Below are 12,342 nucleotides of genomic sequence, written 5' to 3'. Positions count from 1 at the left end.
TGAGAGTGAGGAGAGAATTATGGAGAAATGTCTTTATTCAGAGAGTTGTTGGAACATAATGCTTTGCTACCGAGACCTTTACATCTGTTAAGAGAAGTGTAGATAAACATTTGAAGCGGAGGAAGATACAGACAGGACAGTGGGATTAGTTTTGGATTGCTGTAGTAAAATGCCAGCACAGACACTATGAGCCGAATGGCCCCTCTCTGTGCTGTCAGCTCCCATGTTTCTATGGGTTGTCACCAGGATTTCAGTAAAACTTAATGATAGACGCTGTCCCCTGGTAATTGATTTTTCTTGTTGTGTTTCATGTATCTGTCACTCTTGCTACCTCTACAGCTGGAGTCACTTTCATACTAATGAAGTTAGAACTAACTTGCATTACTCTGAGAGGTACCACTCTATATAACTTAGTGGTCAGAGAGCAGTTTCACATTTACTGAACAGTTTAGGTAAGCTATGCCTCGAACAGCACCAATGACTTTCAACTGTGGCAGGAGGCAGACAAGAAATGGTAAACTTCCTCACTGTTGAGGTATATTATGCCATGAGTGATGGTTAGTGTGCCCAGTACTCTGAAAGAGCCTGGTGACAACCGCTGTTTTATATTGTTAAAGGAGGATTTTGCCATCTGAACTTTTTTAAAGCTAAATAATTACCAAGAATTTAGGGCGGTTTTAATCCTCTAGCTCAAAAAAGAATCTTTTAAAGAGGCGACATCTGCATGACATGTTAGCCAACCACTTTCTTTATGTTTATTAACCTACAACCTGGCCAGTTACAGCTTCCTTACTGCTACAACGGCTGACATGAGTAACTCGGCACCGACCAAGGATTGAATGTGGGCCCTTCTTAGTTTGTGTGGCTTGGTTCCACACTAAGCCATGCATTTACTGCCTGAGCCATCAGGGTGGATTGACGGCCACTGGATACTCATCTGCACTTTGTATTCACTCATGTTTGATCTCATTGCTGGTTGTTCAATGGCACTTCTCTGCCTTCAGTATGCAGACTCAAGAAAAAGAAGCTTAGAGAAAGTATTGCACCCTAATTCAGACTCTTTCCAATTCTAAAAATTAATTAGAGTTAATATGAGGGCTCACCTTGACAGTCAAAATAGGAAGCTGGAGAAATGCCTCATCATTTCACACTCCACTGATTACCTGGTGCTGTAAAGGCTGCTAACACTGAATCTAATTAAAGGCAGTCGACATCATTCACTGGCCAGTGTGTTTGCATTCCCACAATGAGTTGAATCAGTTCCATTACAGCTGTACAAAAGACAGACACCCACTTGTTAAATGTCAGCTCTGACTACAGGCGAGGCCAACAGCATTTCCAACCCATTTTGATGCAAATTTCCTCCTTTGCAACATCAATTCAAGTTTAGAAATGGTCAAGGCTACTAATTTGCTGTTTCCACAGAAAATAGACACGAGCACAGAACATGATCCCCAAAGCATCACTAAAAATCCTGGAATCACATGTAATGGAAACAGAATTCGAAACATTTAGTCACCATAAACCTATTTGCGTCATCGAAGTGTGACTGCTTGAAATCTTCACGTATATCCATTTGGGAGGAAGAGGTGACAGCTCATGAATGTCCAAGTAGCCAGTTTTATTGAACAAAGGGTTTCACAACTATGGCCCTGAGCCACATGGCCAATAAGCCCCAGGAATCTGATCCATAAAGCTTAGGCAATTTGGTTTTATTTGTGCTTACATTTGCTTATATTTATCACTCATTGTCCTGTCTTATTTGAATTTCATGGGCCTGGAGATTTACAGAGAGCTGTTTTTTGGACTATTACGTCATTGGTGGATAAATCCTAAATTGGAACACGAAGATCTATTCATTTAAGCAGCTTAGATATTTGCAAAGCAATGGAAACATTGATTTAAATGCCTTGTGGCCCACAAGGTTTTGTGGTATTTGCCCAAGTAGCCCACAAAAACACAAGGCCCGGACACTCCTTGAATGGAATGTTTGCTATGTTGTCTGAATTTTCCCTCTTGTCCTGAAGGCACTCATTTGCTGGGCTGTGGCTCCAAGGACACTGGCTGCCCTCTGGTACTTAACCTTTGTGTGTGAGCCTAAATAGAGAATTTAGTAACCTAATCAACCTCAGTGGCATTACAGTTGAGCCTGAACCTGTCCTCGCTTGACATCCATGCGCATATCCTTTCCAGCAGCAGGCATAGGAACAGGAGTAGGCCATTCAGCCCCTCGAACCTGTTCCACCATTCAGTGAGATCATGGGTGATTTGTATCCTAACTCCATCCACCGCCTTGACTCCATATCCTTTTATATCCTTGTCTAGCAAAAATCTATCAATCATAGAAATTCACGGCACAGAACGAGGTAATTTGGCCCATTGTGTCTGTGCCGGCTGAAAAAGAGCTATCCAGCCTAATCCCACTTTCTAGCTCTTGGTCCGTAGCCTTGTAGGTTACGGCACATCAAGTGCATATCCAAGTACTTTTTAAATGCGATGAGGGTTTCTGTCTCTACCACCCTTTCAGCCAGTGAGTTCCAGACCCCCACCAACCTCCTGAGTGAAAAAAGTTCTCCTCAACTCCCCTCTAATCCTTCTACCAATTACTTTATATCTATGCCCCCCTGGTTATTGACCTCTCTGCTAAGGGAAATCGGTCCTTCCTAGCCACTCTATCTCGGCCCCTCATAATTTTATACACCTCAATCAAGTCTCCCCTCAATCTCCTCTGTTCCAAAGAAAACAACCCCAGCCTATCCAGTCTTTCCTCATAGCTAAAATTCTCCAGTCCTGGCAACATCCTCGTAAATCTCCTCTGTACCCTTTCTAGTGCAATCACATCTTCCCTGTAGTGTGGTGACCAGAACTGTAAGCAGTACTCCAGCTGAGGCCTAACTAGTGTTGTATACAGTTGAAGCATAACCTCTGTGCTCTTGTCCATTCCTTGGCTAATAAAAGAAAGTATCCCGTATGCCTCCTTAATCACCTTCTCTACCTGTCCTGCTACCTTCAGGGATCTGTGGACATGGACTCCAAGGTCCCTCTGTTCCTCTTAAGATTTAAAATTATTAATTGAGCTGGCATCTACTGCTTTTTGTGTGAGAGAGTTTCACAGTTCTACCACCCTGTATGAAGAAGTGTATAATGTATATACCTTTAAGGGGGGGAACTACTTTTTACAGCTCATGTATACTGTAGTACCGGCAGTGACCACACCTGTATATAGCACTGAGTAGTAATCTGTACAGTCAGTTCAACTGTGAGCCACGTTGAGTAAACACCTGTTGTACCGTTTCTGCTGCAGTCTGTATCTTATTATACCCAGACACAACATTGACGACGAGGCAAGTTCGAACCTACCTGCAACTCTGCATCACCTCCCGGGGATTCGTTCCTGGAGATCAGTGGATTGGAGGTCAAGGCCACAGACTCGGGCGTCGACCATGGGCAACCGCCCAGTCATCCAGCAGAGACTCGAGAATTGCGGGGGAGGCTGTCGAGAGCCAGGCTTGGCTTTCCAGTCGAGGTGGTCCAGCGAAACGGGCTGGCAACAGGTAGTGCGCAGACCCTTCCCAGACAGTGGCGGGCTAGAGCCCAACCGAGCGGCACAGCAAAGGGCCGAGCAGCGTCGACGGGGGAGAGAGAGAGAGGGCAGAGCGCACAGGGCGCAGCCGATGTTCAGGGACCGAGCAGCGTCGGAGAGAGGCAGAGAGAGACGCGCAGAAACCCGCGAGGCGTCGCCATTGCCACGAGGACCGCAGAGTGCGGCATTGGCAGCAGCGGGGGAGGAAGGAAAGCACGGGAGACGCCATTTTAAACCACACCCAAAATGCTGAAGACTGGCAGTATCACCGCATTCGACAATGAAGTCGAAGATTGGACTACATATGTCGAGCGAATAGAGGTGTACTGCAAGGCAAATAAGGTGTCAGATGACAAGAAAGCGTCGGTATTAAATTTAATGGGTGCAAAGACGTATGGGTTATTATGAAATCTAGTAACCCCAACGAAGCCAATGGAAAAGAGTTTTGAAGACATAGTAACGATACTACAAGAACATTTAAACCCCACACCGCTGCTGATAGCAGAAAGATTCAAGTTTCACAAACGGAACCAGCATAAGGATGAAAGCAATGCTGATTATTTAACAGAACTACGCAAACTATCGAAACACTGCCAGTTTGGAGCAGGACTGGCAGATACCTTAAGGGACAAGTTTGTGTGTGGGCTTCAAATCTGAAAAGGACCTTACGCTGGAAAAGGCTTTCAGCATTGCGGTATCATATGAAGCAGCAGCACAGGGCGCTGCAGAGATACAACAGAGACCGCAAGAATATGGCACAAACGAAATGTCATATGGAACAGAGAAGTGCTATCGCTGCGGCAGAACAACACACGACCAGAATGATTGCTGGTTCAAAGACAAAGTGTGCAGACAGTGTGGAAAAGTAGGACACATAGCACGAGTCTGCAGGTCGGGAAAGAAAACCAGCAATAAGAAACCTACCAAAGGAAAGTACAAGAAGGTACATAAGATGACGGAGAATAGTTCAGACGAACAAAAGAGTGATACCGACTCCGAAAGCAGGGAACTGAGTTGTCTGAAACTACATAATGTGATCACAACGGAGGATCACTGAACCATTTGGGTCACTCTCAAGATAGCAGGAGTCCAGGTAAAGATGGAATTGGACACAGGATCAGCCCTAACTGTCATGAATCAACGAGCCTATGAGCGGCTATTCTCACACATGCCCTTGAAGGACACGTCCATTGTATTGAAGACATACACGGGGCAAAAAGTCTACCCCAGAGGAAAAATAAGGGTGCCAGTTGAATACAACGGCAAGGAAACACAGAAACTGTATCTATATATACTACCAGATGGAGGACCACCATTATTGGGACGTGAATGGATCCGAAAAATACAATTGAATTGGCATTCCATTCAGGCGCTAACTGTGACTGATAAAAAGGATGATGACGTCACACCTGGACGACTGTCAAAAATTCTAACTGACGCGAAAGAGGTGTTCCAACAAGGACTTGGGACTCTAAAAGGAGTAACGGCAACGATAAAAATCGAAGATAACGCAAACCCAAAATTTTAAACAAATCGAGGACCTGACCAAGAGCTGCTCAGGATGCCAGAAAGTCCAAAATGCACCACCACAGGCCCCTCTACACCCATGGGAGTGGCCCTCATCTCCATGGCAACGGGTGCATATTGATTTTGCTGGTCCATTCATGGACTCAATGTTTTTAATAGCTGTGGATGCGCACTCGAAATGGCCTGAGGTCATCAAAATGTCCTCCACCACCACGGAGAAAACTATTGCAGTCCTACGGACCATTTTTGCCAGGATTGGCTTGCCAGAACAGATTTGCTCCGACAACGGACCACAGTTTGTGTCCGAAGAGTTCCGGAGGTTCTTGAAAAAGAATAGGGTAAGGCATTACACATCCGCCCCGTATCATCCAGCCACAAATGGATTGGCTGAGAGGTTCGTACAAACCTTTAAGAAGGCAATAAAGGCTATGTACAATGACAAAATTCCGCTGCAGCACAAGGTGGACAATTTCCTGTTCACCTACCGGAATGCGACACATGCAGTCACCAACCAGGCCCCAGCCATGATATTCTTTTAACCGAAGGTTAAGATCTCGCCTGGATTTGCTCAGACCAAACGTACGAAGAGATGTTGAGAGTAAGCAATTCCAGCACACCCATGAGAAGCCAACAAGGAGCTTCAATGTAGAGCAACCAGTCTTGGCCCGCGACTACCGAACAGAAAAATGGCAGCCAGGAACGATATGCACACGGCAGGGCCCACTAATGGACACAGTGGACGTTGGGAAGAGCATCGTGAGATGCCATGCTGACCAGATCCTAGAGTCACAGGAACAAGTCAACCCCATGCCTCGCCCATACGTACCTGGTGATGAACCCGACGTACAGGTCGCATCTACCCCAGAAACAGTAGCATCGGAAGCTGATGAACCAAATGACGACAGGGGGCCAGAATCACCTCCGCACCAAGAGCAAGACACTCGGGAAAGGCGCTATCCAGAAAGGATCAGGAGGCCTCCCCAAAGACTGAATATATAAATAGACTATTTTTAGCTAATGTTGCATGTTAAAAGTGTTAATTGTAATTAGTTTGATATTTAATTGTTAAATGAATGTTATGGTACTGTTAATCTAAAAGGGGAGGAATTGTAATGTATGTACCTTTTTAAGGGGGGGAACTACTTTTTACAGCTCATGTATACTGTAGTATCGACAGTGACCACACCTGTATATAGCACTGAGTAGTAATCTGTACAGTCAGTTCAACTGTGAGCCACGTTGAGTAAACACCTGTTGTACCGTTTCTGCTGCAGTCTGTATCTTATTATACCCAGACACAACAAAGTATTTCCTAAACACACTCCTGAATGGCCTGGCTCTGATTTTAAGGTTATGTCCCCTTGTCCTAGAATCTCCCACCAATGGAAAAGGTTTCTCTATCAACCCTATCAATTCCTTTCAATGTGCTAAAAACCTCAATTAAATCATCCCTTAGCCTATGTTCCAGGGAATACAAGCCTAGTTTATGTAATCCTTATAATTTAACCCTTGGAGCCCTGGTAACATTCTGGTGAATCTGCACTGTGCTGCTTCCAAAGCCTGTATATCCTTTCTACGGTGCGGTGCCCAGAATGGTACACAGTACTCCAGATGTGGAATAACCAGGGCTTTGTATAGCTGTAGCAAAATCTCTCTTTATATTCTAGCCCTTTCGATATAAAGACTAACATTCCATACAGCCACCGTCTTAACAATCAGGACTGGGAATCTTGGCTGTCTGATTCCTAGTTCAGGAGCACTGAGACCAATTGTAGCATCCAACTACCAGCCTGAGATTGGTTACGTCTGTAAAGAACAAGGATTGAACCAGATACCCATTGGTCTGTAGAGCTCGGTATAACATTGCCAATACTGCTTACATGAGAGCCTATCGGTGACCAGAAAAATAGTACAAAATCTTGTAGATTTTAAAATGAGTTGATATCTCCAGTGCATGAGTTAACTAAAAATTAAAGTAAATAGTCATTCTTTGTAAAGATGAACATAATGGATAGCACAGAAAAAGTTAAAATGTTGCTGGTGTGTTGAGAGAAGCCGAGGAAACCCATCACCCGAGTTGCTTCTCCATTCCTCCAGCAGCAGCAGCAGTGCCACCTCATTCATATTTCAGCATTGTCACCAAGTTACAGTTGCCATGGACACGAGTGCAGTGATATAAAGAGGGCCTGATGCCACTGTTCTTTCTAGCTCATGAATTACTCTTTAAATCGGAGCAGTTGTTTTTACTTGTAGGTGGGCAAAACAACTGGCTGCATTTTTCTCTGCCATTTAATGGGTTTCTCTCTCTTGCCGTGGCAGCTGTGCAAGGGCCATGCAGCAAAGAAGTTCGGGAAATGGTTTGATTCTGATCACTCCAGCTTGTGAATTCAGTGTGGGAATTCTCTCCGTCAACCGGATAAACACTTGAGTACAGGAAAGAGTGCTACACAAGAGTGTATACCACTAATCCCTAGCTCTTGTGCTGGGATACATTGGGTTCAGGTTGACGATTGGTACAGCTATCCATTATGTTCATCTTTACAAAGAATGACTATTTACTTTAATTTTTAGTTAACTCATGCACTGGAGATATCAACTCACTTTAAAAGCTACAAAATTTTGTGTGGTACACATGTGTATTTCTGGTTGTTTCAATCCCCAGTCTGTGCTGAGTTAGCGAATCTCAGCCAGGGTGCCAGTGGGTGTGCTGCAATTGGCCTCAATATCCCCTGAGTAGAAGGAGAAAGAAATTCTGTGTTTCTGTGTGTGTGTGTGCATTGTGTACATTGAGGGGAGGACAAGGTTGGATTTGGCTGCAATAACCTCCAGTTGAATAGCTGGCCAATACTTGTGATATTGGCTCGTGCATGAATAATAGCCACATGAACAAATTGCATAGAATTACAACAAGGAAACCGGGGCCTTTGACCCAACCTGGTCCAGACACTTCATTCTCCTTTTAGCTTAACTAACTTCTCTAAAACATTCTTTTGACGTACACCACAACTGTATTCTAGTACAAATCCATGCCTTCAAGAGAAGAGGGGAACTGCGTGATTTTATTAGAGATAAAAAGAAATAAACTACAAACGCTAGAAATCTCAAATAAATAAAAGCTGGAAATACATAGCAGGTCCATCAGATTCTGTGCAGAAAGAGTTGAAGTTTCAGATGCAAATCATTCTATTCTGATTTAACATTTCCAGCATTTATAGTTTCTCTTCAGCTTTTTGTTATTCTGTGCTCCTTTATAAACATCTTATCAAATTCTGACGTTCCCTCCTCAGGTAAATGAGGGACACTGGAAGTGGGGAGAATACACCGTGCAGGTGAACAGTGCTTTCTTCACTGGCATTTACGGCATGTGGAACCTTTATGTCTTCGCTATCATGTTTCTGTATGCTCCATCCCACAAGTGTTACAGTGACGCTGATCAGTCAAACGGTGGGTGTCCTTTTTTATTAATCAATTGCTGAATGTCGAAGAGCTTTGTTTCTCTGGAGTAGGATTGCTGCAAGGGAGTGGGGATCTTCTCTCTGTCAAGGCTTTTTTTTAAGCAACTGTAAGCTTCCCTGATGGCTGATTTGGTGAGTTTCTTATCCGATGTGGTACTGGCCATACAGGAAGATATCACTTACTGTGCCTGTATGGCCAGCTGATCTCAACAAAGATTGTCGGGGTGCTGCAATTGATTTCCATCGCTGCACAGTTATTTTTCTCTTCCATTTACTAACTTTAAAGTGGGGACCACAGATTTATACTTGTCTACATTTTTGCTACAATTAGTGAACAGAGGAAATTGTACAACATTGTCTAGGTTTGCAAAGAAAAATGGCCAGTTAACATCCACCCTCATTTTAAATTTGTCTAATGTATTCCCCTTATACGGCCCCAGTTGGATGATTGTTCCAGATGAGCAGTAATGAGTTCTGATGAAGGGTCATCGACCTGAAACATTAACTCTGTTTCTCTCTCCACAGATGCTGCCTGACCTGCTGAGTATTTCCAGCATTTTCTGTTTTTATTTCAGATTTCCAGCATCTGCAGTATTTTACTTTTGTATGAGTAATAAAATGCTGGCCTTGCCAGGAATGCCCACATCCCAAGCATACTTTAATAAAAAGCAGCAAATCACAAATAAACAGGCAGGGCATCTACCAGTGACCAAGTACCAGAGAGGTACAAAAACTACCAATCAAGAATCAACAGCAAACAGTTAGCAATAAAACAGCTAGCAAAGAACGACCAACAAAATAGCTTTAAAATATTTTTTGAAAATCCTTTCAACCACCATCTTTCTGCCCCCCCCCCCCCCCCAAATAACCCAAGGATTAAAAATAAGGTTCACAACATAAAATTACATTCCATTACTAAACCATTAAACGCTTCCACATAATTGTCATTTCTATGTTTGAAATCTCTCTGTTTCCCACTAGAGGCCTGCCCCTCTCCCCGTCTCTTGGGGCTTCCTACAGCTATCAGCTGAATAAAGGCGCTCAACCAGGTAGCAAACTACAACTCCCACTGCACAACATTGTCATCCTGCCAAACACTTTGTGGACTTCAGCTCCCAGAATGTAGTTAAGGCCACATCCCTTTCTTCAGAGTCAAATGAACACTACCATATTTTACAGTATATCACACCATGAAGCCCACCTTGACCAGTCAGCAATGCAATCTCGTGCACCAATCACGCTATCTCATGGGAGAGGCGAAAGGAGGTAAACAAAATCTTTCAGTGGTTACTTAAGTGTTCTGGTTTCTTGCATTCCTAGGTGATCTTGGAATAAACAGTGGTGAGGAATTGCAGCTGACCACCACAATCACCCATGCTGATGGACCAACTGAAATATACAGATTGGCTGGCAAGGAGGCACAAGAGTAATCGTTGGAAAGGAATTGGGAGAAACCATACCAGCAGCACACAAGTCCAACTGAGCATTTCCTTGTGGAATGGGAAAAATGTATAATTCTGCTCAATTATATGTGGACTGACATCATGTGATAGGGAATTGGGCCTGTTGGAATGCCTGTTGGAATTCCTGTTGCTGGTGCGATAGAACTCCTGCTTCTGATAATTTTACTACAACTTATATAGTCTGTGGAAGATTCCAGAACTGTGCCTTTATAAAAATGGGATTCTTTCCATTTTTTTAAGTCTGAAAGAATTCAAGTGCACATTTACTTGTCAAAGCAAATTGCCATCACTGTAGTTTTATATCTCACTGAACATTACTTTCTGTAAGGATAAAGTATTGTAGTGTTGCAACTGTCTAGGCAACCACCTCCAGTGCTCAAGGGATTGGTCCTAAGTGGGACTGTGGAAGAGGTAAAGAACTTGCATTTATATAGCGCCTTATCAAGTCCTCATGATGCCCCAAAGCGCTTTACATCTAGTGAATTATAGAACTAATAGATTTAGATCCAAATCTTACAAGGAAAAGGCTAAGTGCAGATGCAACTCCTGATGGACATCAATATTCCTGTCAGATAGTACACTTTAATATACACTTTAAAAACATTAACTATTTTAGGATTATCTGTGTGCACAAACATTTGTTTTAGATGGTTTTAAATAGTATTCCTTTTGGAAGCGAAACCTAAAGGAAGTTGAATATGTTGCTTAATTTGTTGAGATCCTTACCAATATATGCAAATATTATAAAGGTTTATGTTGTGTACAAACAGACTGCAGACTAACCATAAACCAGTAATGTTCATAATGCAGCCTGAGGGTGGAAATGCAGCACCCCTTCACCATAGGCCCTCAGTAGACCTGGTGCTCCATATTGTGTCTGGGCTTCCATTCACAACTATGAGATGTTGCCAGAGCTGATGTTCAGTGCAGTTCCCTTGCTGTCCAGTGAGAGGAAGTAAAGGAATGCTTTTAGATGGGGTTATGCCAACAGTATTAAAGCAAGTGAAAAGGCTCTTTTAAACCAATAGAATAATCAGTCTGGAATTCTTGTTTCCCATTTTATTTTGAGAAAGTACCAGGCCTCCATTTTAATCAAGAGCACAGGGTGTGAGGAATTGGGAGGTGCAGCCCACCACTTTAATGCAGCATGTTGAAGCAATCCTGTAAGTGACCCTTGAGCAAGGGTTATGAACCCCTCCAAAAATTTAGGAACATTGTCATAAAGGATACCTGTTACTTTTTCTTTTTCTTCCTTTCTCTCCCGAAGTTGCTGGGGTACATTACCCCTCGGGGTCAGCAATCCTCCAATATTTCACCCAAGTGACAACTCGGAGTGTCTGTGTTGGCCAGCAATTTAGCAAGGGGGCAAGGGCATAACAATTGAGCCTGATCATATCCATAAATAGATGCTTTCCAGCAAAGCCACTCAACAGTGATCAGGGATTAGTCTATGATCATGGCTGATTTTTGTTCTTTAAATTTTCTCTCCCCTTCTTGGCCCAGGGGCACAAAGGTCAATTGTAATGTGGAAGCTGCTGCCATAGCTGAGATTAGCTAACTAAGCAATAACCAGGGATCTTCCTGGTCTGTATGGCTCAGTACCACACCACACCATATTGTAACTCGTCTAACGGACCAGGAGAACTGTGCCTGATGCTTTAAGGTGTCTCTCACTTCTGTTGATCAAAAAAATCTAGTGTCAATGAGTAGATGTGAAGTAGGACTTTGACATCAGCATGCATAAGCAAAGGCATTATTCAAAACATAGAACTGTGACTTAATGCAGGCATCAGATACCTGTACCTTGCAGTAGGCATATATTGCACAACACATCACAAAAATGATAAGTTGGAAAAATATTTACTATAATGGCCACTTTAAAAAAAAAAGGGATATGGTATGTCTTTGACTCGAACACTGAGGTGAAAATTGTACTCCTTCGAAGGTGTAGATATTTTATGATGTAACAGTGTAGCATTAGTGAAATTTTAGGTGGCAAATGGTGGTTAGGATTTTTTTCAACTTGTAAGTAGATATGCTTGTATGCTAATTTTAAATAAAGTTTGTATGCTGTGAGTGTGTACAGCCTCAGTGACTGATCAGACTGTCTTAAACAAACTGCTAAGTCTATTAATCTCTACTCCACTTGCTGCAATCACAACCCTACTACTACTGAAAGTACTGGGGTAGATATTCAACTTGCCACCCAGGAACGGCCAGATTATCATTTTGATTGAGATCAGGCAGTTCTTATAATGGTCACAATCAATTCGCAACGCCAATTTTACGTTGCGAGTACATTTACCCACATTGC

General features: G+C 43.1%; 1 protein-coding gene across 5 annotated transcripts in view; it reads left to right on the top strand.

The window, feature by feature from the left end:
- Window positions 1-12,104, top strand: part of wls (Wnt ligand secretion mediator) — an 87,851-nt gene extending 75,747 nt beyond the window's left edge. For all 5 annotated transcript variants that reach the window (XM_085982761.1, XM_085982763.1, XM_085982759.1 and 2 more), the window contains 2 exons: window positions 8,398-8,554; window positions 9,886-12,104. In XM_085982761.1, coding sequence (XP_085838887.1) covers window positions 8,398-8,554; window positions 9,886-9,995 — 267 coding nt within the window. In that variant the 3' untranslated portion in view covers window positions 9,996-12,104. The remainder of the gene's footprint in view (window positions 1-8,397; window positions 8,555-9,885) is intronic.
- The last annotated feature ends 238 nt before the right edge of the window (window positions 12,105-12,342 follow it).

This window comes from Somniosus microcephalus, chromosome 3 (genome assembly GCF_052327205.1).
Source record: "Somniosus microcephalus isolate GS21.2 chromosome 3, FLI_Smic_1.0, whole genome shotgun sequence".
Lineage (NCBI taxonomy): Eukaryota > Metazoa > Chordata > Chondrichthyes > Squaliformes > Somniosidae > Somniosus > Somniosus microcephalus.
Note: the sequence above shows the minus strand (reverse complement) of the source record. Positions and strands in the feature narration are given on the sequence as shown.